The sequence below is a fragment of the Corythoichthys intestinalis genome, chromosome 10 (assembly GCF_030265065.1).
Source record: "Corythoichthys intestinalis isolate RoL2023-P3 chromosome 10, ASM3026506v1, whole genome shotgun sequence".
Lineage (NCBI taxonomy): Eukaryota > Metazoa > Chordata > Actinopteri > Syngnathiformes > Syngnathidae > Corythoichthys > Corythoichthys intestinalis.
Genome location: NC_080404.1, coordinates 30,141,144 through 30,165,898, shown reverse-complemented (window position 1 = coordinate 30,165,898; position 24,755 = coordinate 30,141,144). Strand labels below are relative to the sequence as shown.

The 24,755-nt window shown below is 39.4% G+C and overlaps 1 protein-coding gene across 1 annotated transcript in view; it reads left to right on the top strand.

Annotated features, from left to right (window-relative positions):
- Window positions 1–24,755, top strand: part of rgs7a (regulator of G protein signaling 7a) — a 114,104-nt gene that overhangs the window by 42,436 nt on the left and 46,913 nt on the right. The window contains exon 3 of the mRNA XM_057847717.1: window positions 19,100–19,196. Coding sequence (XP_057703700.1) covers window positions 19,100–19,196 — 97 coding nt within the window. The remainder of the gene's footprint in view (window positions 1–19,099; window positions 19,197–24,755) is intronic.

Sequence of the window (24,755 nt, the reverse complement as noted above, 5' to 3'; positions counted from 1 at the left end):
GGTTGCGTGTTGTGTGATCACATTTGTGACGATGCTTGTGCATAATGATAACGAATTAAAGCCTGTCTTTTGTAACAAATGCTCACAGTTAAACAAGACTCTAAGATGCAAATTCAAAAAACATTTATATCCTTTATATTTGTGTGTCTGTTCTGTCAGTGGATTTGACATTTATTTTAATCTCTTCGAGTTGGCAGAAAAAAAACGTTTTCTCAATGTTTAAATAGTCTACATATTTTTATGATCATTAAAAATGCATTTACACAACGAAATAACGCTGGAAAAGTTCATTAAATATATTTCTCGAATGAGAGGAAATTCGTTTACATTCAGCAAAGCCGTCACAGGTTTCTATTTCCACACCGCAAAGCAAAGCAAAGCAAAGCAAAGCAAAGCAAAGCAAAGCAAAGCAAAGCAAAACAAAGCAAAACAAAGCAAAACAAAGCAAAACAAAGCAAAACAAAGCAAAACAAAGCAAAGCAAAGCAAAGCAAAGCAAAACAAAGCAAAAAAACAGGACTTACAGCTAGAGGTGCACGATAATTATCGGTCCGATAATTATCGGTCCGATAATAGAAACTATGACATCATCCCAATAACTCCAATAACATTATATATTATCGGGCCTATTAATAATATTTTTGGTACGGTGTCAGATTGGGATGTGAGCGTTTGTTTCCACTCCTGTTTTGCCAGTATGCAAAGTTTTGTTAGTGTTCTACAGGCTGTATTTTTCCTTCAATGAGTTAGTTATAAACCTTACTATGGCAATTAACAAATTTTGTATTTTACAGTGTTATGTTTACAAGTTCTTGAGAGGCCTTTTGGTTATTGATAGGCTTGCTGTTTTATAATTGCCACGTTAAGAAAGTTGTTTCATGGACCAAGACGACAAAAGTCTCCTCTCCTGTCGCACCAAATGTTTTATCTGCTGACAAAGCACAATACATGTTGGGTTTATGTTTGTTTTAGATCAGTTCTCATTGTTCAGGGGAACACATCGTCAACGATATTGACTGATTAATTGTGATTGACTCAAATTATATTTATCTGAAAAAAAAAATACTTTTTTAAAGTCAAAACTGTTCTTGTCTTTGTTTTGTTCCTTATAATAATGTTTATATGATCATGAAAATTCTGGCTTGGTCAAAGGCAAATCTATGCTGAATCAACCAGTAGATTTTTTACCTACAGGTGTTTAAAAACTCAGGTAAATATAAATTGAAAAATTATTGACATATTATCGGTTATCGTATCGGTATCGGCCTTAGGGAGCAAGAAGTTAGCGATATCGATATCGGTGTCAAAAAATGGATATCGTGCATCCCTACTTACAGCTGCCCTCAAGGACGGGTTTGGACACCCCTACTATAAAGTGACTGGTCAGTGTACGTTATTTCAATTTAGACGGGTTTGCCTGCCCCTAGTGGCATTTTATGGTATGTTAGAAGAAGCAGAAAAAACACTGATCTCAGTTTTCCATGGCCGCATCATCATACAATGTTTTGAGACTATGAGCGGTGTAAGAATTGCATTGCCACTCGGTGCAAGAAGACATGGCCAGTTACAACAGTTACTACTGTTTTTCGCTTAATTATTTAATATTGAACCATTTTCAGACAATTATTCACTACAATTATGATTTTGCTGCTGTGTAAGTGACACAGAATGCCATTTCCCACCTAATGTACAAATTTAAATGATGTTTACGAAGAATTCGAAGATTCTTAGATTATCCGCGATTCGGCCGTGGAAGATTCGAGAACGATTCACAAACATCCAAATTCCGATTATTGAATTATACCAGGTAAAGCAGAACTAAAACACAGTCAGCACGGTCTTTGGGACGCAATGAGGAACGGACCGAGAGCAAATATCATGTTCAACTCATGCCGCTGGTTCAAACAACGCCCAGTTGCTAGTTGCTACAAACATACGGCTACAGTAGATATCATATATATGTAGAACTAGATGCAAAATGACAGACGACGTCGGTGTTAGAACATGTATTATTGAACAGAGATGCGAAATTACAGACTTTCCGGCGTAAGTAAACAGCCGCCATCTTAAAGCAGTAGACCGCTCTAGAAGGCTCTGTTGTAGTGAACCTAATTAACTTTTTATCTAAAATACTCCTAAATCGCCAGAATCTTGTCTTGAATCTATCATTAAATGATGAAATAGTTTTAAAACTTAGACAAAAGTAGACAGAAGGGAAATTATGGAATAACGGGAGCAATTTTAACAACTGTAACAGTTGATTCCCAACATTAAATTAATTGAATGTAGTTTAAAGCTGCTGATACAGAATGGGGACTGGAGTTTTTTATTTACTTTTATTTTTGTATATTTGTTTACTGTTATATGTTAACTTGATACTGAAATTGTAGTTTGGTTTAGACTGAGAGGATTTTTGAACAATTTTGGAACTAATGTAGAAAACATTAAAAAAAAAACAAAAAAAAAAAAGGAGGGGGGTGCATCAGTAATCGTTTTATAATCGAATCAGAGCCTCTGAATCGTAATCATAATCGAATCGTTAGGTGACCAAAGATTCCCAGCTCTAGTCAATTTCCTTTCAAAATCAATAGAATTCTTGTCTAGATGAGGATAGGGGTCTGCCATCTCAGGCACCCCACGATTTGATTCTATTAAGATTCATGGTGCTATGATTCGATTATTAAACGGTGATCACGGTATTGACAATGATCACAGTTGTCATGATTATCACTATTATCGATGCAACGTACATTACTAATTAATAAAGTAGCCAAAACTAATTTATGTAAATTAATTATTCAAAATATCCTAACGATTCAACAGGAACGATGGAAACATGCTCATACAACAAAAAGTTACCCCTAAGCTGCTTTTTTATTTTTATTATTTTACAAGAAAGTGCTAAAACATTAACCATTTTAAAAACAGTACTTAGTTCTCTCAACAATACAATAAAATTTACACGTTTGGAATGAATTCCACATTTTCTGGAAACAAAGTGTCTTTAGAAATAAGACCTCTTTTAACCAATATACTTTGTTTTTACAGATTTTTGTACTATTTCCGATGTTTTTAGTGTTACAATAAATCTGGCGAGGAGATAACTGGATTTTACAGAATGTGTCCAAATGACTAAAAAACATATTACCCTTCAAACAGGAGGGAAAAATACTAGAAACTCCAAACTCTTATGTTTGATAGGTGGCTTGTCCAGGAAGTCACTCGTATGACACAAGACCACTCTCTCAGAGGAGTTAATTACAGCAAGACATTACATCGAGTGTAAAACTGCTTTAAATTGAGAAAAAATGCACTTTATCTCCTTTATGGCAACACTGAACTCAATGTATACAACTTTGTACTGTAAATGAGAAGTATACTGGCATATTGCAGCTCACATAATGTAGGACAACAAATTACGGTTATATAAAGTTTCAATGACAGTACACCCTCAAAACAAACCAACCGTGCGACTCAAAGGAGCGAAGGGTGGTGGTGGTGGTGAGATGGGGGCTATTAGTGAGCTAATGCTGACAAAGCTGTCGCGTCGATGACGTGAATCTCAAGTCTCTCTGAGTTTGCCTTCCACTTCTGAGTTACCACAGCAACATGGCGTCCGACCACAATCACAAGGACATCTCTGCCAGCTTCCCATGGCTCATTCACGAGAGAGCAAGAACGAAGATGGCTGGGGGGGAGGGAGACATGAAGGCGAAAAGCACGTCAAACTACAGATTGTGGAGAGCCACAAAGTGCAACTTTGCACTTAGTTTATTTGAAAAACTTTGCATGCAGAAATATTTTAATAATCTTAAAATACTTTTGCACTTCATGGATGAACTGTTATATTTTAGAACTTGCACAACTTTCAAAACCAATTCATGTTTTCATTTAACACTGTCATTTTTACTGTGCCCCGTCTGTTTTTTATCTATTTTTTTGTATTTGCCATGTATTGAAGGCATACATAACACAAGGCAAGGCAAGGCAAATTTATTTATATAGCACAATTCAACACAAGGCAATTCAAAGTGCTTTACATCACATGAAGATCATAAAAATCACATTTAAATCAATACAACAGAAAAAACCAAGACAAAAGATCGCATTTAATCAAAAATAGAATAAAAATAAACAAATAAAAATAAAACAGAAATAATAAAAAAACAAAAACTACTACTACTAATAATAATTGAAATCAGCAATGGAGATAAGCACAAGAGGAATAGAAAGCAGATAGATTGAAATATATAGCCAGTTATGGATATGCAGTGCTAAACAAAAGCGTTTTTAGCCCTGATTTAAAAGAGCTAACAGTTTGAGCATACTTCAGACGTCCAGGTAACTTGTTCCAGAGGTGAGGAGCATAATAACTAAATGCTGCCTCACCCTGCTTTGTTCTTGTTCTTGGAACATGCAGAAGACCGGTTCCAGACGACCTTAGGGGTCTAGATGTCTCATAGGAATCTAACAAGTCAAACATGTATTTTGGTCCAAGGCCATTAAGTGTTTTGTAGACGAGCAGCAGTATTTTATAGTCTATCCTTTGACTCACTGGAAGCCAGTGTAGCGATTTCAAAACCGGTGTAATGTGGTCCAGCTTCCTTGTATTTGTGAGGACTCTGGCTGCAGCATTCTGTACTAGCTGCAGCTTCCTGACTGATTTTTTATCAAGACCTGTAAATATACCGTTGCAATAGTCCAATCTGCTGAAAATGAATGGATGCATAAGTTTTTCCATGTCTTGTTGAGTCAGAAGCCCCTTAATTCTGGTTATATTTTTTAGGTGGTAATAAGCGGATTTAGTGACGGACTTTAGATGGCTATCAAATTTTAGGTCTGAATCAATAATTACGCCACGGTTTCTGACTTGATTTGTAGCTGTAAGTGACATTGTGCTAAGTTGCCTGCTTATCTTTGACCTTTCCTTTTTTGGCCCAAAAATGATCACCTCTGTCTTCTCCACATTTAACTGGAGAAAATTCTGGCACATCCATTCATTGATTTGATGAATGCATTTACTCAGGGAGACTAAGGGACTATAATCATGTGGGGACACAGAAATGTACAGTTGTGTGTCATCTGCATAGGCGTGATAGGAGATGTCATACTGTTCCATTATCTGAGCTCACGGAAGCATATAGATGTTAAATAAGAGTGGTCCAAGAATTGACCCTTGAGGGACTCCACACGTGAATTTGGTTCGTTCTGACTGATAGTTTCCGATTGACACAAAAAAAAATCCCTATCATGTAAATAGGATGTAAACCACTGAAGAATAGTGTCAGTAAGCCCTACCCACTGTTCCAGTCTGCTGAGTAGTATGTTGTGATCAACCGTGTCGAATGCGGCGCTGAGATCCAATAGTAACAGAACAGATGATTTGCCTGCATCGGTGTTCCGACAAATATCATTTAGGACTTTGATAAGCACGGTCTCGGTGCTGTGTTGTGGCCGAAATCCAGACTGAAATGAGTTAAAAAGATTGTTTTGCATCATAAAAGTCTGGATCTGTTCGAACACAACCCTTTCGATAATTTTCCCCAGGAATGTCAGATTTGATATTGGCCTGTAATTGCTAATGGTTGAGGCATTCAGATTAGGTTTTTTTAGGAGAGGTTTTATTACTGCAGTTTTTAAAGTCTGTGGAAACTCTCCTGTTTGGAGAGAAGTATTTATAATGTGAAGTATGTCTGGGGCTATGCAATGAAAAACAGTTTTGGAAAAGTTTGAAGGAAGGATGTCAAGGCAGCATGTTGTGGGCTTTAATTTTGACACAATTTCTGTTAAAGTGGCATAGTCCAAGAGGCTAAACTGTCTAAGATTGACGTGGGGGACATTTTGGGAGGCATTTAGTGTACCAATTGTTAATCTAGAGTTGCATACAGTCTGTCTAATCTTTAGTACTTTGTGTGTAAAGAATGCTGCGAAATAATTACAGGACACCTCAGATGCCAATTCCTGAGGTATTGATGCTTGTGGGTTTGTCAGTTTGTCAACAACAGAAAATAGTGTTCGAGTATTGTTGGTGTTTCTGCTAATGATCTCTGAAAAATATGACTGTCTAGCATTTTTCAGTTCCTGGTTGTATTTGCGAAGACTCTCTTTGTAGATATCATAAAAAAGTAGATATCATAAAAAAGTAGGAGTTTGTTTTTTCGCCATCTGCGTTCTGCTCGTCTACAATCTTGCTTTTGTTTTAAAGCTAGTATGGCAAATACAAAAGCAAAGTAAATAAGAGAAGAATTGCTCAGATTTTTTGATGAAAATTAAGTTGGGTTTAAAAAATTCTATTATATGTGAAAACCTTCAGTCAGCACATGGAGTATCTTTATTTTGCTTAGTGGCTACCCAGAACCAAGCTGGCATTGATCATCCACGAAATGGGCTGCTCTCCGACATTGCAATATAGGCCACCATTTGATAGAATGCTTTGCATGCACTCTGCTATGTAACCTTAAACCCAAAGGATGCCGAAGAGCACATTGTGAAATGGACCATCCTGTCAAGAGGAGAGGAATGATTCATATAGTATATAGTGACATTGATTGCAGCCTGTTATAATGCACCTTTGAATGGTTTCGCTTACCTCAGTCAGGTAAAGCAAAGAGCTGGCCAGTGCCTGCAATGATGTAGTTGCGCTCTTCTATATTTATGACAACGTTCTGACTGGCATTGGGTCTTGAGGCAGAGATTTTTTCTGCAAACCAATGCTGATTTTTGAGAGGGTGTAAAATATGAACGATCTTTCCTCTCTGCTGTAGATACTGTCTTATTTATTGGAAAGCTCAGTCCGGATCATGTCAATCAAATACATGGTGTAGGTTACTTGTTGATATACAGTATTACACATTTATTTAACAGCCAGAGGTATTCCGAAAGGCCTTAGGCAGTGAAACTTCATTCACCAGCTGACCTTGAACTGAAGTACATTTTGTCCATTTCCCATAGTTTTAACGAGCTAACCTGTGTCAGTATCAAATCTGCATTGCATCTGTCATTCACAGTTTTCTATTTTTTGCCCAAATCAATTCTGTACAATCATCTTCTACCAACTGATCATGACCAAGGTACACAAACAGAAGGTTACTGTTCAAGGTTACTTTAATTTACTGTTTTTCCATCAAATAACCTCCTCAAGAGTCTTCTACACAGCTCAAGACCTTAAATAATCAACTGTCGGCATTTTTAAAGCAATCTAAAAGGCCAGTAGTAATTGAAAATGCCCATTTGTTACATTTAGTCCTTAAAATGGTGCTCCAGAAGCTTCTGATTGCGCTTTGCGGGTCCCCGTGATCATCTTTGAAGTGTCAGGCTCACTTGTGTCTCATCCAAGCATCTGTTAGTCATTTCATATGTACAGAACAGTGTGTCGTCCTTAACATTCAACTATTCACTCTGTGAGGCCGCAACACTTGCTCATATCTGTCAGAAGGCTGAGGAAGCATTGTCAGACATCAATTGTTAAATCTTTGGGCGGTCGGACGAATGAGAATATTCTGGGGTATTTCCCACCTATGTATTTCCTAACACAAACTGCTTTGTTCTTTATTCAATATGAAGATGGATGTACAGTTATACGCAGAAATGCAAGCAAGGAACAATCGGTTCTGCCTTTGACTGCACTGATAAAAAAACAATTCATTCTTTTTGTAACAATAACTAACAGATGCTGCAACACTCCACTTACATAATCTTGTTGTCAGCTAGACAAGACAAATATGGACACTATCGGGAGTTTTTACGTGAGTAGATATGTGGAAGTCGAAACTGCTTCTCCCTTTTCTTTGACAGGAATAAGAAAGAAAGACATCAGAGACTATTGTATACCCTGGTCTTATTTGGCCTTATGATGGGTGTTTGGGTAGTTGTATGGATATGTAAAGAGATAACTACGGGGCCTTATACTCTTATTGTCCTGACATTAATAGAAACAGGAAAAGGGATGCTTTCATCATTATCGCTCTTGTCTTTGGCAAATGGGTTTCGCTTGTACAATACAGCCCTGTTTTACCTTTAAAATATATAGAATGTGTCAGCTCATCCCCTTACTCACTCACTGACTAAATTATGTAAGCATATGCATGAATATTTCTTTGGTTGGCTGGATTAATTGAATGGATGGATGGATGGATAGACAGGGTAGTTAGAAGGATGAAAGGCAAAATGGAAGGATTGTTGGTAGGGATAAAGTAGCTTTTTTCCTCTAAATTGGTATTTGTGTTTATTGTATTTACGCATAACAAGATAACTACCTTCTTTGTCATGGCAGTCTACCCTCCACTTTTCTCACCATGAAGATGGATGAATGAGAATAGGAAGAGAAACAGGCTGTCATTATCCCTCTCTTATTTGCAAATGGGTTTGACTTGTATTTTCACAAAGACACACCTCATTCACACATCCACACTACGATTAATAGGCTTTGTCTTTGTGGTAGGAGACTACTAGTGTTCTAACATTACGATTGCAGTATTGGGACTTTTCCTGAAAGATACTAAGCAGCACTAGGGACCAGACTCACAATGTTCCGGGTAAGGGACTTCTACAGTACAATGCATGGAAGGATGCATGGATGTTTGAATGAATGGATGGTTAAAGAGTAGGGGTGTAACGGTACACAAAAATCTCGGTTTGGTACGTACCTCGGTTTTGAGGTCACGGTTTGGTTCATTTTCGGTACAGTATGAAAATAAAATGCAAAATATAAATGTGCTAGTTGTTTATTACACACCTTTGTGCTTTCAACAATAGGAACATTAGCCTATAGACCCCAATCACGTGACGTCACAACTCCGCCCCCCTGACTGGTGCCGACATATTGTCCGTCAGCTCATCATGTTTACATATTATCGCTACGTACATTCCTCCTATTACTGCGTGGTTTTCTGCTTGTCTAAGGAATCACCATCTAGTAAACGAACCCAAAAACCTTCCTGACAATTGTTAACATTGATTAATCAAAATGGTGAAGGCATGTGTGGCGGTTGGTTGCAGTAACAGAGAAGATAAACGGTCATTTTACTAGTTGCTGTGTGCCCATTGTTAAAAGGACAAATCTCGAAAGCAGCACGGTTTGTTTATCTTGGTCCGTGATGCGTTTGTGTCGACAGCCGTTAGACAGCGGCGAAAACATCAATATGATGCCAACACGATCGCAGACATCATCAGACGGAGACTACGAAGCTCATCGCCACGGTCGCGCAGCAAGAATGTGAGCGCAACAACAGGTGTTGTGCCGAAAAATAGCTTACCTGCGTGAAATGTCCCCCCTGACGGGAACGCCCACACGGAAACGACTTTCTTGTACCGTGAATATGTATTATTTTACTCTGCTTGAACTAATAAATGTCATACCTGTGTGATTGTCATTGGGATATGGTTGTGAAAACCTGTAGACTAATACATTTCTGTTCAAAGATGGTTATGTGCCCCAGTCCACGATTTGTTACCAAAATACAGTACTAATATTTTGTGTAATTTAATTATTTTAAACAGATCTTACAGTCTTAAATCCATTACTGTAATGCGTCCATGAAAACATTTGATGTTTGCACGTCAATAAAGCGTTATAAATATACGCTCCCGTCAGGGGTGACATTTCACGCGGGGCAGCTATTTTACGGCACAGACCGGCCCGTTGTCGATCAAGTTTCATTTTACAATCGTGACAACGGTGACGCTCAGCTGACCAAATGTCGGTTTATATTCAGGCCGGTGCCGATTTTGGGTACCCGAGTCCTCATCGTGACATAAACTGGAGTATGATTGGAAATTTTGTGGTCTCAGGACGAGCTCTGACGCGCGGGACAGGACCGGACGGGAGAAAACATCGGTTTGGGCATCAAATATGGATCTGGCAACTGGATCGACCGAAGCTTTTCCAAATAACGGCTTTTACGTAACTCATCCAATGAGTTTACAGCGTCTGAAAGCACCGGAGCTTCCATAATTTGCAAGTGAATCCACCTTTAGAGACTACGATCAATGACAATACGGACACACAATGACGGACAATATGGCGGCACAATACAGCGATCACGTGATTGTGTGACGTTGGTGATTGGGGTCTATACAAAGCTAGAATTCTGCTCAAAAAGTAGCGGGTATTTAAATCCAACTACAATTTGCCTTTCAGACCCCGCGTATTGGTCAGCTTTCTTTCTGAAAGAAAGACGAAAAAAGAAGTCCTGTGCTAAAGAGAAAAGCAATCCCCAATGACAAAGATTTTAACATGTATTTTACAAATGAAATATCTAAATGAATCATTTTTTTTCTTATGAACTGTTTTTAAAAGCTTTATTGGTGGATTTTCTCAAGTTAAAGCGCTACACAGAAATTAATAAATTTAACTGTGTAAGTAGGATCTGTGTATTATTCTTATTATTTAATTACAGGTGTTTTAGCTCATTGTAATTTATTTTATTTAAATGGGCTATTATTTATTTTGTTATATGTTTATATATTACAAATATGATGTAATATTCATTTATATTGTATATTTTATGTTGTATAACTTTAGTTCCTATGTGAATATTAGTTCGTACTTGTTTTGTTGTGGTAGGAGGGTTTTGCATTGAACATGGGGCCGTGTTGGTTATTATTATAGCAGAGAAGACAGCAGTAAATCAACAAAGACAAGTCAACTGTGCACCGATCTACCACTCAAGAGATCTGATGGACTCAAAAAGTGGGTTACGATTGCATATTAGTTTGAAAATCGACCGGATCCACCGTATTTTTACACGAGTGACTTCCGGTCTGCCCGATCCTAGCTACCGGTAGTAGTATTGACGCGTCAAATAATAAACTCTGCCATTCTTTTCGCATGTGTCGTGTTGAGCCGCTTTTGGGACGCGTCTAACACGCGGCCGCACTGCGATTGGTGTGCATTGGCTGATTGACTTTAACGCCCGCGTTTCACTGCGTTCTCGTGGCGGCCACGTTGTCGCGCCGTTGACGTTTCTGGGTTATACTGTCGTACCATGTTGGTCCTCATTATAGTAGAGAAGACGTAGCAAATATAATCTACACAAAGAAACTGTAACCCGATCGACTCACAGCCTCGTAAAGTAAGGGTTACATTACGTCAGAAACTCGTTCGGTACGCCTCTGTTCCGAACCGAGCACCACGTACAGAAACGGTTCAATACAAATACATGTACCATTACACCCTTATTAAAGAGGTAGATTGAGAGATGGGTGTGCCACTACTACTTCTCCTCCATGAAGATTGCTGGATCGAGAATAGAGAATAGGAAGGCAGACTCCCTCTCGCGGCAGGCTCCTTTGGTCTTCGTCTCGACAGGAAGCTGTAGAGGCTCCTTGAAGAGCTTTGGCTGGTGAACATTCACACTGGTGGCATTTTAGCATGTGTAGGCGGGTGAACGTTTGTGAAGAGATTGTGCAAGGGAGAGAGGGGGGAGAGAGAGGAAGAGAAGTTTTGATCAATGTCCCCATTTGGTCTGAGACTTTAGCGCCAACTAAGAGGAACGTTTGGCGTCATGTGGCCTATGTCTTCAAAAAGACATTAGATGAAACCAATTTGGGCCAATTAGCAGAGATATGATGGCAGTAAAAAAGGCTGATATTTTGCCACATATTAAAGAATCCTGTAGCAAGTCACACTGAAACGAAGCACCATCTTGAGCTCTATTGGTCAGAGTATAACAGAGCCAAAAAAGCCACTTGCAACATTTTTGTGATGAGCTGCAGCCACATTTTTTTAACCAATCATCAATGCAGCTTGTCCGTTAGCTCCAATTAGCGTGAGACATTAGTAACTGCAATAACCAAGAAAAGGAATCTCCTAGTAAAAATGAAAAACATCCCTTGAATGCACTATATTTCTAGTCAAAAAGAACTGCTGTTGTGATTCTGCCAATGCTCGTTTCAATAGCAGGTCAGGGCTCAAGGCTGCTTTATCATAAACTAAAAAATCCGACCAACTTTCAGAATAAAGAGCTAGAATCCCTGTGCAAAATTGTCCGTTTACTTTTTCATAATAACAACTCCGCTTGCAGAAATGTGACCACACCACAGAAATTCATTTTCAGGGACACAAAACATTCATTTGTGCAATCCAATTGCTTTCCCTTTCCCAAATGAGCCCCACTGGCGGGTTTTTTGTGTGCCTCTATCGAGGACTGAGCGGAAACATAATACTGTAGTGAGTTTTAATCGGACATTTCTGTGCAACAGTCACACTGCCGCCCACGGCGCAAAGCTTAAAGGTTTAGTACACAGAGAGCACTTCCGAGAAGCCACTTTATTTTTATACACCACAAGACAATAGCAATGATGGCGAAATGAGCCCACAGTCTGATGCTGGACATTGTTTGTTGACAGATTTCAAATCAAATCTGAGTAGAGTTTGTATTGATCAGTACTTGGCTGCCAAGGTTGCTTGAGCTAATCACTGTGGGAGAAAGTGCCCATTAGGGACTCTTTGGTACTGTTTAAATAAGATCATATCATTTAAAAAGGATAATATTGGGATAGCCCTCACTTACCACATGACGAGTCATGTGACGTACACCAGGGACATGTATGTGGTCCCATACATGTCCATTTATGTTGCCCTCAGGGCATATACGTAACTAGGTGATGTACTGTAGATCAGTGTTTTTCAACCAGTGTGCCGCGGAACACTAGCGTGTCGTGAGAGATCGTCAGGTGTGCCGCGAGGAATTATCTAATATCGCATTTATTATTTTTTTTTTTTACGTCGTCGGGCGGAGTTGCAGTAGGAAGGAAGGAGTAGGTAGAAGGTTTAGGTCGTGTGCAGATGAGCAAAGTATTTCTCTGGTCGCGTTCAAGAACTGCTCGGATTTCTGGCCATGAGCCACCTTATCACTAAGTGATGACCGTCAATCCTCCTCTCTGTGTTTTATTCCAATGTGTTTTATTCCAACACATTCTCGAGGACAGCAACCGTCAATTCTCTCCTCTGTGTTTTATTCCATTCCAATGTGTTTTTTTCCAACACATTCTCGAGGACAGCAAGGTGGCAGATGGCTAGAAATCCGAGCAGTTCTTGAATGCGACACGAGCAGCTATCCAACAGCGCCACGGTGCCAAGCAAGTTTAAGCGTCATCTCCGAACGAAACTTCCGTCGCTTCAAAACAAGTTGATGGACTATTTTGTTTGACTTTTTGAAAACACAGAGAAACAGGAAACTTTTTTTTAGAAAAACTACAAAGGTAAATTAGAAAGCCCTCAAAGCCTTGCTGCTGAACTTGTTGCTAAATCCAAAAAGTCCCACACTGTGGCAGAGACACTCATACTACCTGCGTGCAAAGCCATTGTCAGCGAGATGCTTGACCCTGATGTGTTTAAAGACACTGCTAAAGTCCCCCTGTCTGATAATTTTGAGCTTTTTCAAGCCAAACTGCTATAAAAAATAAAAGCAGAGAGAGACTGAGTGCTGTTGAAGAAGATTCCTGCCAGGATATTGGCTTTGTGTTCATCTAAACAGGCTCAAGTTTCACACTGAATAAGTATAAACATTGAGAAATTTATAATAAAAAATAATGTACAGAAAGTAATTTTGTAACATTTTTTGTTTTTGGTGTGCCGCGAGATTTTTTCCATTGTTAAAAACGTCTTGGACTCAGAAAAGGTTGAAAAACACTGATGTAGATTATGAATGTCTCAAGAAAAATATGTTATGAAAAATGCTTTTTTCCAAAAAGGATTACTGTCAAGTCTAAACCTGAACACACCGAACACAACCAATAATCAAAATGTGTCAACATAATTTGCATTGAATTTCTATTATTGAATGCATTAGCAACAAATGTTGACTACACCTGAGGTTTATCGATTCAATAATGCTGTATCTCTCAGCAAGGCATTGATACTAGAGTAGAACAATGTCATTATACCTACATCACAGGATGATGCGACGTGACTGGCACTTGCGTACATTGTGATGATGAAGCTCATCATGAAGCTCTATCGGCAAGTGAAATTTTTCCCACCATGGTCCACTAATGTCTGTTCCACCGTATCGCATGGTGTGCGGATGCCATAACACATATACCGTACTTTTCGCACTATAAGGCGCACCTGACTATAAGCCGCAACGCACCAAATGTGACACAAAAACGGCATTTGTTCATAGATAAGCCGCACTGGACTATAGGCTGCAGCTGTCCTCACTGTATTATGGGATATTTACACCATAAGATATTAACCGGTAACACTTCATTAGACTGCGGCATCATACGACGGTCATAAGACCAAATGAACCACCATGAAGCTTTGAACCAATTGGCTAGTAGCTTCATTGCTTCTAGAAGCTTCATTTGACCATCACTGCTCCCTTGGGGGAGACAGTCAATCTCTTCTGCAACCTGCTGTCAACACTGTTGTTGTCCAACATGCCTCCTAGCATGCATTGCAGCGCAACAGATGTAAATAACAAGCAAAGTTCATGTTCTGTGCTAATTATTTATTCAGTTATTGTTCCAGTTGTTACATTATTGCTAGTTATGTTATTTGGTAACACTTTGACAGTGGCACCATGAAACTGTCATTATGACATGACACTGTCATGGGCATTAATGAATGCTTATAACAGATGTCATTTAGTGTTATTCGGCATATTATCTCACTTTTGAATAGATGTAAAAGATCCGAGCTGGACATAAATGGAGTTAGTAACATAATTTGCCAGATGACACTTAATGACATCTGTCATGAGCATTCAGTAATGCCCATGATGGTGTCATGTCATAATTATGACGGTCTTATGACAGTCTTATGACGCTGCTCTCAAATAAAGTGTTACCAAATACCATAACAAGCAATTAATGAAACAACCGGAACAGTAACTGAATAAAAAATTAGCACAGAACATGCATTTTGATTGTTATTTACATCTATAGTGCTGCAATGCATGCTAGGAGGCATGTGTTGCCTATTAACCCCCTCCCCCAAATCAACAACTAAGTCGCACTGGACTATAAGCCGCAGGATTCAAAATGAAGGAAAAAAGTAGCGGCTTATAGTCCGAAAATTACGGTATGTCTCTGTGCCTGAAACGTTCATAAAGGTGAATGTTCAAAAGAAGTACAGGTAGTCCCCGGGTTACGACGTACCCGCTTTACGTAATTCCGACTTTAAGATGCACAGTCTTGTCAGCAATTTTGTCTCCAGTTGTTTGGTTTTTTTTTTAAGTCGTGTAAACAAGACCCATTGCTGTTCTTCATGTCAAGTTCCCCTCCTCCCCCAGCAGCGTCACTGCTGTCCTGCAGTTCCTTTCGGCCGGATGATCTTGTTCCTTGTTCTCATGTTGCTGCTGCTTCTCTCTTGTGAGTACAATCCGGCTTTCTGAATTCGGATGGGGGGCTCGCATAGAGAGACACGATGATATACCCCTTTTCTCACCTCCTTACTCTTTCTACAGCACCCTTTTCTCTCGGCAAGGCGACTCACTCGCAAATAAAGCCCTAATAGTCATTGAATATAATGGCATTTAACACAAAGTACCACACAGTTATTAGAGACACATAAACTATTGGCATTGATTTAACAATCTATAATACTTCGTACATTTTTTGACCTACAGAGGGCGCCATGTTTTATGCACGCAATGGAGGCTCAGGGTGATGATGTAGATTGTCACGGTCACTAGACGAACACTACCGGGTTACACCTATGGTAAATGGTGTTATACTTATATAGCGCTTTTCCACCTTTCAAGGTGCTCAAAGCGCTTTACACTATCTCGCCATTCACCTACTGGTAACACAGCACCAGGAGCAACGTGGGGTTCAGTATCATACTTAGGCGAGTTCATCAGGGTGAAGAATCGAACCCACAACCTCTGGGTTGGGGGACAACTACTCTACCACTGAGCCACGCCACCCCTATTCCTTCTATGCGGCGAGACATCCTACACATGTGCACATAGGTTAAAAGCGGCGAGTACTTACGATTTGTGTTTTTATTGAGTCTTTTATTACCTTTTCATTGCCTCATAATAGCTTTTGCATGTGTTTCCCTCTCATAGCTTTAAGCATTGTGTTTTCTTGTGGTATCTTAAGAGCAGATAATTGATCTGTTGGCCATATTAGTCACGTAGCATATTTAAACCACCCTTATTTGATATTACTACGTTTAAGTATTTTCTCAAGACATCTTGAGTATGTGTTGTCTGTAGGCATCTAAACAAAACAAGCTAAAAGCGCACGGTAGTACTTTGAGTGTCAAATTCGCCTCTTGTAGATGCTTCGCCGGTGTAGAATATATTTGCAGAACACCGATTTTTTCCTACTCTCGTCTCATCCCGTCTTTCCTCTTCATTTTGCTTTTGCTGCTCGTTTTTTGAAATATCGACAGTGCTCTAATGCTCATTGATGTTCCTCTCGGGTTCAAATTGGAAGGGTGGAACAGATGACATATTTATGCTATGTAATATTGCTAGAGTCATACTCTGGAAGTCTGGCAGCGTAACCATGTGACATCAGCGCCCTGTGACGTCAACAACAACGGTGACCTACTACTTAAAGTAGTTTTACAAGTTGTATAAAAATGAAAACATCAAGACGGGTTTCAATACCAAATTATTTTAACTCATGATAACGTTTATCTTTAATAACAAGGGTTTATATTTGGGCAATTCGCCTGCCACATCTTTTCCATTTTTGGACAGTCTATGGATAATTTTGGTCAATCCAAATCAGGAAAATGTTCGTTCGGATGGATGTTACACCTCAGAGAAAGCCTCCTATCTCTGCCCATCTTATCCAAGCATGTCCTTATGGAGCTTTCATTGTGCACTGGGACTAGTCATACTGCATAAGAAAGGACCTTTCCCACAAGGTTGGAAAATAAGTATCTCAGTAAGATGACAAATTAAGATTGAAGGGGAACTATAGTGCAATCTTTGATTGAGTAATTCCCTTTTTACGTCCTCTGCGTCAAGTCTTTTGTGTGGCCTGTATTCATCATTCATTCATCGTTTCTTGGCACTAAATTCAAGGCCATGCACCCTTCACAAAACTCCCATAACTTTTCTGTCACCTTGACGTGAGCAAATACTTTAATGCATGTGTCATTTGTTTTTCACTCCTCTCTGTAGTTTAAATTTGTCACTCAGTCAAGCACACGGAAGAACTAAAATCTGTCTGAAATGCTCTGTCTGAGCCTTTTACCAGACACAAAATATACTGTAAAAGATAATGACAAGAATGTCCACTTGACAGTACCAAAGTGCACCTTTTTTTTTTTTGCAGAGTGCAGATAAGAATAAGACAGCAGAGAATTTTAGTCACAGACGTCGCCTGCCCTCACCTATGCTCTGCAGACATGATTGAGCCATGTCTGGGCTTCAGGTGGTGAAGTGGGTGGCAGCAATCACAAAGACGGTGCTTGAACCCAAGATGGTGCCAAAGCTTTCTATTTCAAGTGTCCTTACGCGTTACTCTCAGCCTGTAATTGGTAATTGCTCCTGATGAGCTGTCTGCAGATGAAAGACGTATAATAAACAGGGTTACCCAAATAGGTGTGGGAATAGTCAGGAAAGAACACCAATGAGCGAAAACTTAGATTTCTTTCTTAAATATCCAACAAATTTGTGCCATTTTAAGATTAGACTAGGGTGCAATACCTTTGGTTGATATTGCTGCCATACCGGCATTGCTAAATTAATGCACAAAAACATTTTCTTTACATTCATCTATTATCTATGGAGCTTTTCATTTGAAGAGTCACGGGTGAGCTTATCGAAGCTGACTTCAAGCAAAAGGCTGGGGTACTAGTCAATTGCAGGTCACATATAGAAATAAAAAAGGGAAGTCTGGGCTTCCTTGCTGAAGCTGCTGCCCCTGTGACCCGACCTTGGATAAGCAGGAGAAAATGGATGGATGCACATCATTCACACTTTCAATACTGTACTTTTAATTGAGGAGGAAGCCAGAAAAAAACATTAAGTATTTGTATTTAGGGCAAGTTCAATCCCTATTGGCACTTTAAAGCACTCTACATATTTATTTATTAATTAACCCATTCGGTACCATTGATGGCGATAGACATTCAATTCATTTCGACCGGGAGGTAAATCCAGTCGAATTGGATTGGATGTCTATCGCTGTCAATGGCAGTGAAACATGATCACTTAATGCTAGCCATTCCAGTTGAAATGGATTTAATGTCAAAGACTGTCTAAGGCAGTTAAACAGTTAAGTGAATGAAGAAATATATTTCCATTTATTCACAATAATCATATGTAAAAGATGCCACTTTGCTTTGCCTCCAATATATTCACACAGGCCCTTTGTCCTCGTACCAATGTATGTAAGGGCTGTGGGTTGCACATTCCAAACAATTCTAGAGAGGAAGTTAACCCTTCCCCCAAGTGAGACGTGGGTAAAAAGTGTAGGCGCTGGGAGGCGGGACACACTCTCTGTGTCCCGGTACTGGATGTCATGTCTTTTCTGTTTGTTTGTCTGTAAGTGTAAATTCTTTGTTCTTTTTATTCCTGAATTCTGTGTCATCATCTCCTGTTCGTTATAAGAATAAAACAACCTGTAACATGGAATAATCGACGATTTTCTTTCAGTGAGCTTTTCTTTTATTATTTTTAACTATAACCTTTTGATTTTATGGGCTTTGTTACCGATAGGTTGGAAGAGTTCATAATTGGCTCAGTGAAGCAAGATGCGTGGCATCAACTCATGTTTTTGACTTACGGAATAGGGTTCTTACGTTGGAAGATTCACAGTGTGAAGGTCTGATGTTGACAATTTGATTCAATGCGGTTCTTCACACTTCCTCCCAGTGTCCAAAACAAATGTGTATGCAAGGTTAATTTTTGACTCAAAACTATCAGTGTAAATGTATTTAAATGGTTGTTTGTCTTATTTTATTTTTTATATTTTTTGGGGGAGGTGTATGCGTATGTGTATGTATGGTTCTTGCCCCAAATCAGTTTGGATATGTTCTAGCACACCTGATGGATTGATGCGTACTATAATTTATATCATGAGCGCTCTTACTTTGCATATTATTGCTGGAAGTATTTGTTATTTTTCTTTTAGTATATTCCTCAGCATCCACTCATATTTTCCTTTCTCGCATTTCATATTTCCAGATGGAGGAAGTAATAGCACGCATGCAGGCGGAGAAAAATGGCATACCGATCCGAACAGTCAAAAGTTTCCTCACCAAGATCCCCAGTGTTTTTTCAGGTGAGGTTCTTATCTCAACCTTTGTTGTCTTATTGTGCTCAGTGGTGCTCTTCACCTTACACTTCTCTTGTCATCTGTTCACCTGCTGAGTTCCCACCCACAAAGCACACAGCGAGTCAACTCCTTTGTTCTCGGCAAACAGAACACACTTTTGGCAATCCAGCAATGATAGGATGTCAGGAACACGACATTGTATGTGGAGCCGAGCAAGATAAAACAAACTATACACGTCATAATGTTATATATTATTCAGAAACATCTCATGCAAACCTCTGATGCAATAGTAAAAATGCTTCTATGTGCTTTTCCATTCAGTAGCCACAGATTAATAGCAGGTCAATTATGAATACTTGTTCAATAACAATGCACTTTTCTTCTCCTTATGAAGGCCTTGCTCCGATTAATTGTGCACGAACCCATTTTATATTTATTTCTATAGTGCAAGAGATTTACCCCGAGGCTGCACCAATGCCAGAGCCAGTACAGACGACCACTGCTACTAAAAAAGGACTGGCTTGTCCACCCAATAATAAAAAATCCAACAGTATCATCATCCATGCTATACATTTTTCACTGGAATTTTCTGACTAAAGGGCACACCGGATTGAAAGCCGCACTGATTAAATTTTTACAAGAAAACAGTATTTATTCATATACTGTATAAAATGCACTGGACTGGACCACATTGTATTTTAGGATGTTTACACTTAAGCATACAACAAGAGAAAAAAAGTCTTAAATAGGATTATTATGTGAATTAGAATCATATTTTGAGACGATTCGACTATATACAACAATTTAGCAAAGCGCAGATGACGAGAAATTAGTCTTTTAATCTGCCGGTTAGCCACCTCTACCTAAGCCTGTCGCAATATGCAATAATTCCATTTATCGCGCGATAAATAAAAACGAAGGCGGTAATTTTTCCGCTGCGATTTATCGCCTCGCGTGCACATGCGTGCGCGCATGCGGCAGACGTGCTGTTAAAAGTTCAGATTCCTCGTTACCAACTGCGCAAAATGCATCTTCGTTCCAGGTCCGGCAAAAACTAACGCCAGAGCCAAACGTTCCCATTATATCCTATTGTTCAACGTATACCGGCCGCGTCAGTGCTCCGGAGTGACTGTGGACCATCTATAGCTCGCCGGTGTTGTTGACGTTTGGGCGCTCCCGTCAGGAGTGACCTTTCACGCGGGGCGGCTATTTTTCGGCACGCTGGATATTTACAACAAAGTCCGCCAAAACATTGTTACCGACTTGGCTGCTACGAATAACCTCACTTTGACAACGAACAGCTGAATGAAATTAAGAGCGCTGTGCTTCAATCTCGTCCTGTTTATGAAAGCCGTCATATGCTGGTGTTGTGTAGTAATGAGCAGACGTGACTTCAGCGGCGCTTGCTAACTTTTTTAATGCGCGGTTGCGCGCGCGCACTAGATATCATGAAATGGCAAACTAGATGTGCTTCCTCCCATGCCACTGGCTACGTGAGCCCAGAGTGATTATGGGACATGTAGTCCATATACTACATCGATGAATTCTAAACTGTCATGACTGAATGGAAGTTAAGAAGGCCAAATCAATCCATACCAGTGACTATAGATAATGTTGCAAATATTGTTAATTCAGTACGTGACACAGATGGATTCGGACCACAAATAGGATGTCTTGCTCATGTAGTAAACCTAGCTGCTAAGAGAGCTGTAGCAATCAACAGAGTGCCCTGCCTCACTTTACAAACAGTAAAGATTGTTCTCAGCACTTTTATACAAATTTTTTTCAGATCAGTAAGAAGTAAGCACGTAAATATTATGCACTAGAATGCATGTTTATATGATGGCAATTTAATTTTTGCTCGTTAGCAAAACAAACAAACAAAAAATATATATATAATTGTTATTATTTTTTACAGAGCATTAAATGTATTGAATCGGATCGAAAATCATGTCCCCCGTATCAAAAATCGTACCGAACCATGACTTAACTGTATCGTTGCATCCCTATGGAACACCATTGCAGAAGCTATGACGGGAAAAGTTTTCATTTGCCTAAATGCTTAAGTTATTAAGTGCAATTTTTCTTTTTTTTTTCTCTTTTTTTTTAAAACACATTTTATTCATTCTGTGTTTCTGTGCGGTATCAATATTGTTGTTTTTTACTTAAGAGGCATGGTCTATTGTTTTTAGTTGTGATTTCTTAAAAAGTATTTTTGAATTTAAGAGTAAATATTTATCGCGTTTAAATGGGTGTAGATCTATTAATATATACTGTATTCTCACTGCGTTATTGTAAATTGGTTTTAAAAAATGGGGGGGGGGGGGGCGCAATAATATCGCATATCGCAATAATTTATGTGAATAATTATCACACACTAAAATTTGTTAGCGTGACAGGCCTACGACCATTATAGGGCTCTAGTGTCCCCAGCAGGTGGATGATGTCAGCGGAGCCACGATTTCATCTGATTTAGCATGCAGCCCATTGAGGGGCAATTATTCACAACGAGGAAAACGCGACGAAGAGAGCCGCAAAATGTCATTGTTTCAGTCTCTCTACTCCAATATTTTTACAGAATATTCTTTTTATCCAAGTATTTTTCCCCAATACTAAATAAATGGCTTGAGAAGGACCAGTCAGCCCGTTGAGGGGAAATTATTCAGAACGAGGAAAACATGATGAAGAGAGCCGCAAAATGTCATTGTTTCAGTCTCTCTACTCCAATATTTTTACAGGATATTCTTTTTGTCCAAGTATTTTTCCCCAATAGCTAAATAAATGGCGTGGTCATGACAAATAACAGACTTGTGCTAAATGGAATATGAAATAATAAAAATGCATTTATTCAAGACGACATGGCAAAATTACTCCATAATGGTCAAAACTGTCGACTTCACCTTTACTGTCACACCTCCCGAATGATATTTTATGCCACCAAAATCGGGCTTATGTCATTTCCCTTCCCCGGCTTTGGAGAATGTAAACAAACCAAGATGCGTGATAGCTAGCCGACATGCTAACCCGAACCGAGTGATGTTTCAAAGTCTTTGAAGCGGAAAATCACACATAACTAGCCCGGATCATTTAACATGAAGACTGGGTTGTCGCTTGTCTTTGCCAAGCGGCAAATCGCCCAGCGGAGAGCAATTTACAGCTCGTTCACCTGCTACTACGGACAGGAGAGCTCGCAGGGGAAGCAGCTGGACAATGACCGCTGAACAAACCGGCCGACATCGGAGCGTGTAGCTGCCAAATGGTCAACACGAATATGGCAAAATAATGCTTTACTACACGGCGAAGTTGTAAAGAGCGAGTGACTCAGTGGAGGAGGGCTGCTGTTGTGCAGCTAATGTGTATGAAAAGAGCTTTTTTTATGCCCATCCATGATCAAATGTAAGTAGTCCTTTATTTAAAGAAAGTTTGTAGTGTTTACTTTGTAATCGCTCTATTCGCGGCTATTTTTAACTCAAAGTTGCAATGGGCACATGAAGGAAGGGGAATGAAGGGAATAAGCCGAGTATAGTGCTCTCCCGGCGGGGGGACGTGGGACAAGCTGCCGGTCGTCGGCCGAGGGGACAAGGAGCATGTCAGCCACAAAATGCAAGCCACCTACATATTAAATTGATCCAAGTATTTGACATCATACAAAAGACGATGTTTACTCACTTCCTCGTTAAGTCCCATGGTCCCACAGTAATAAGGCTTGTTTTGGCCAATATCCACCGGTGAATGGGAACCTTTTGAAACCCCAAAAAGGCGCACACGCCTCTCCCTTGTACAGCAAGATTTTTCTGCAGCCGTTTGGCTGGCGTGATGCGAAAAATAAACGTATTAATTCGCAAAATCAGCTGAATCCATAGTCCTTGTCATACAACAGTACGGCTGTATAGTGAAGAGGACTCCTTCCTCCGTACACGTCACAGTGCCCTCTTTCTCAACTCCAGACTTGCCGGAAGTAACTCATTTTCATGGCGCGGTATTAAAAATAAAATAAAATAAATATAGCGATCATTCCCACACTCATCCAAGCGGTCCATTTCATTCAGAAGCATAAAATACCACGTGTATTATGAAATAAAACGGCTTTTTCGTGTCACAGGCACTTTAAAGATGTGCAGCTCAGAAGCTTGTAAAAATCCATATCTACAATTTTGCTTTTCATGAAAAAGTTTTAACATCTCCTTACCTCTGCATAATAAGCATTATTGTCTCACTAATTACAACATTTAACACACAATACTTTTTTTTTTTTAACAATTTAAGAATATTATAACCTATATACTTAGTCATCAGTTAAGAATATGAGCAAAAGAAGGATTTGGAATAGTCTCAATACTCAGTCAAATAACACAAAACATATTGTATTTTTTTTCATACCATGCCGGTTTTGTCCTCACTTTTTCTTAATGTGCGATATTAATTCCCATCAACCTGCTAGTTAAATGACAGTCGCGGCCTTGCATATTCACAGGCAAATTTTGGTCCAAAGGCATCATAGTAATCAGGTCTTGTTTGAAGATTACCTTGCACATCTCATTTAAGCCCGCTCTTAGAGAAGTGGGTCATGTGTGGCAGTGTGAGAACAGGTTTTTGCTAATGATGGTAATCCTTGGAAAAGCTTTTCCTTGGTTTTATGGGAAATGTCGGGGTGCAAGAAGCCACAAGAAATGGGAATCGAGCTTACATTAATAACTGCCTGAAACAAGCAATCATGGAGAGACTGACAGACAGCCGCGGGGACCGTCTGACATTTCACACTTTCCGTCCTCTCACCTGACAGCTTGGTAGACAGCAATATCCGCTCGAAAAATGTATTTATTTATTATGGGATATATTTAGCCCAACACGACACAAATCACAGGTTGTGGCGGACTGAAGGACTGGGGCAGAAGAGAACGGGAGGTGCTATATTGTACTGCTCGGATGCTAAATGACTGTAAATCAAGTGTGATGATAACAGCATTGTGCAAAAATCGTATGTTTTGTCGCTACCCCTGTCCAATCCTTATTTGCGATTTGGTGCATCTCTTCCTCACAGAGTGTGGTGCTGCCTGGCTTCCTACCACTATCCTATTCTATATTACTGTATGTACTACTCGTCTAGTCCAATCATCACAGGGTGTAGCACTGCCTGGCGTAATACAACCGTCTTATCCGTCCTAATTAATACTCATCTCAACCACACAGGGTGTAGTACTGCCAGACCCACTAACTTTGTAAGGTCACATCGTATTTGCGACTCACATGGTTACCGCTTCACATCACTTTCTTACACCTTAGGCGTTATTTTATTTTGACTAAATTATTGTGATTTTGTCCAAATTATGGCTTTTCCTTTGAAGTGTGATAACTAAGTCATTTGTGAATATTTTTTCACTTTCAACCGCTCAAAAATGTTCATTGGCATCAGACCTATCTACACTTATATTTAGATTTTTTTTTTTTTAAATTTTGTATTTTTTAATGCCCCCTATGAACATTAATAGCAGTATTATTCTAATAGCAAAACTAACTATGCTGTATACATTTATATTATATATATACTGTATGTATGTATATATA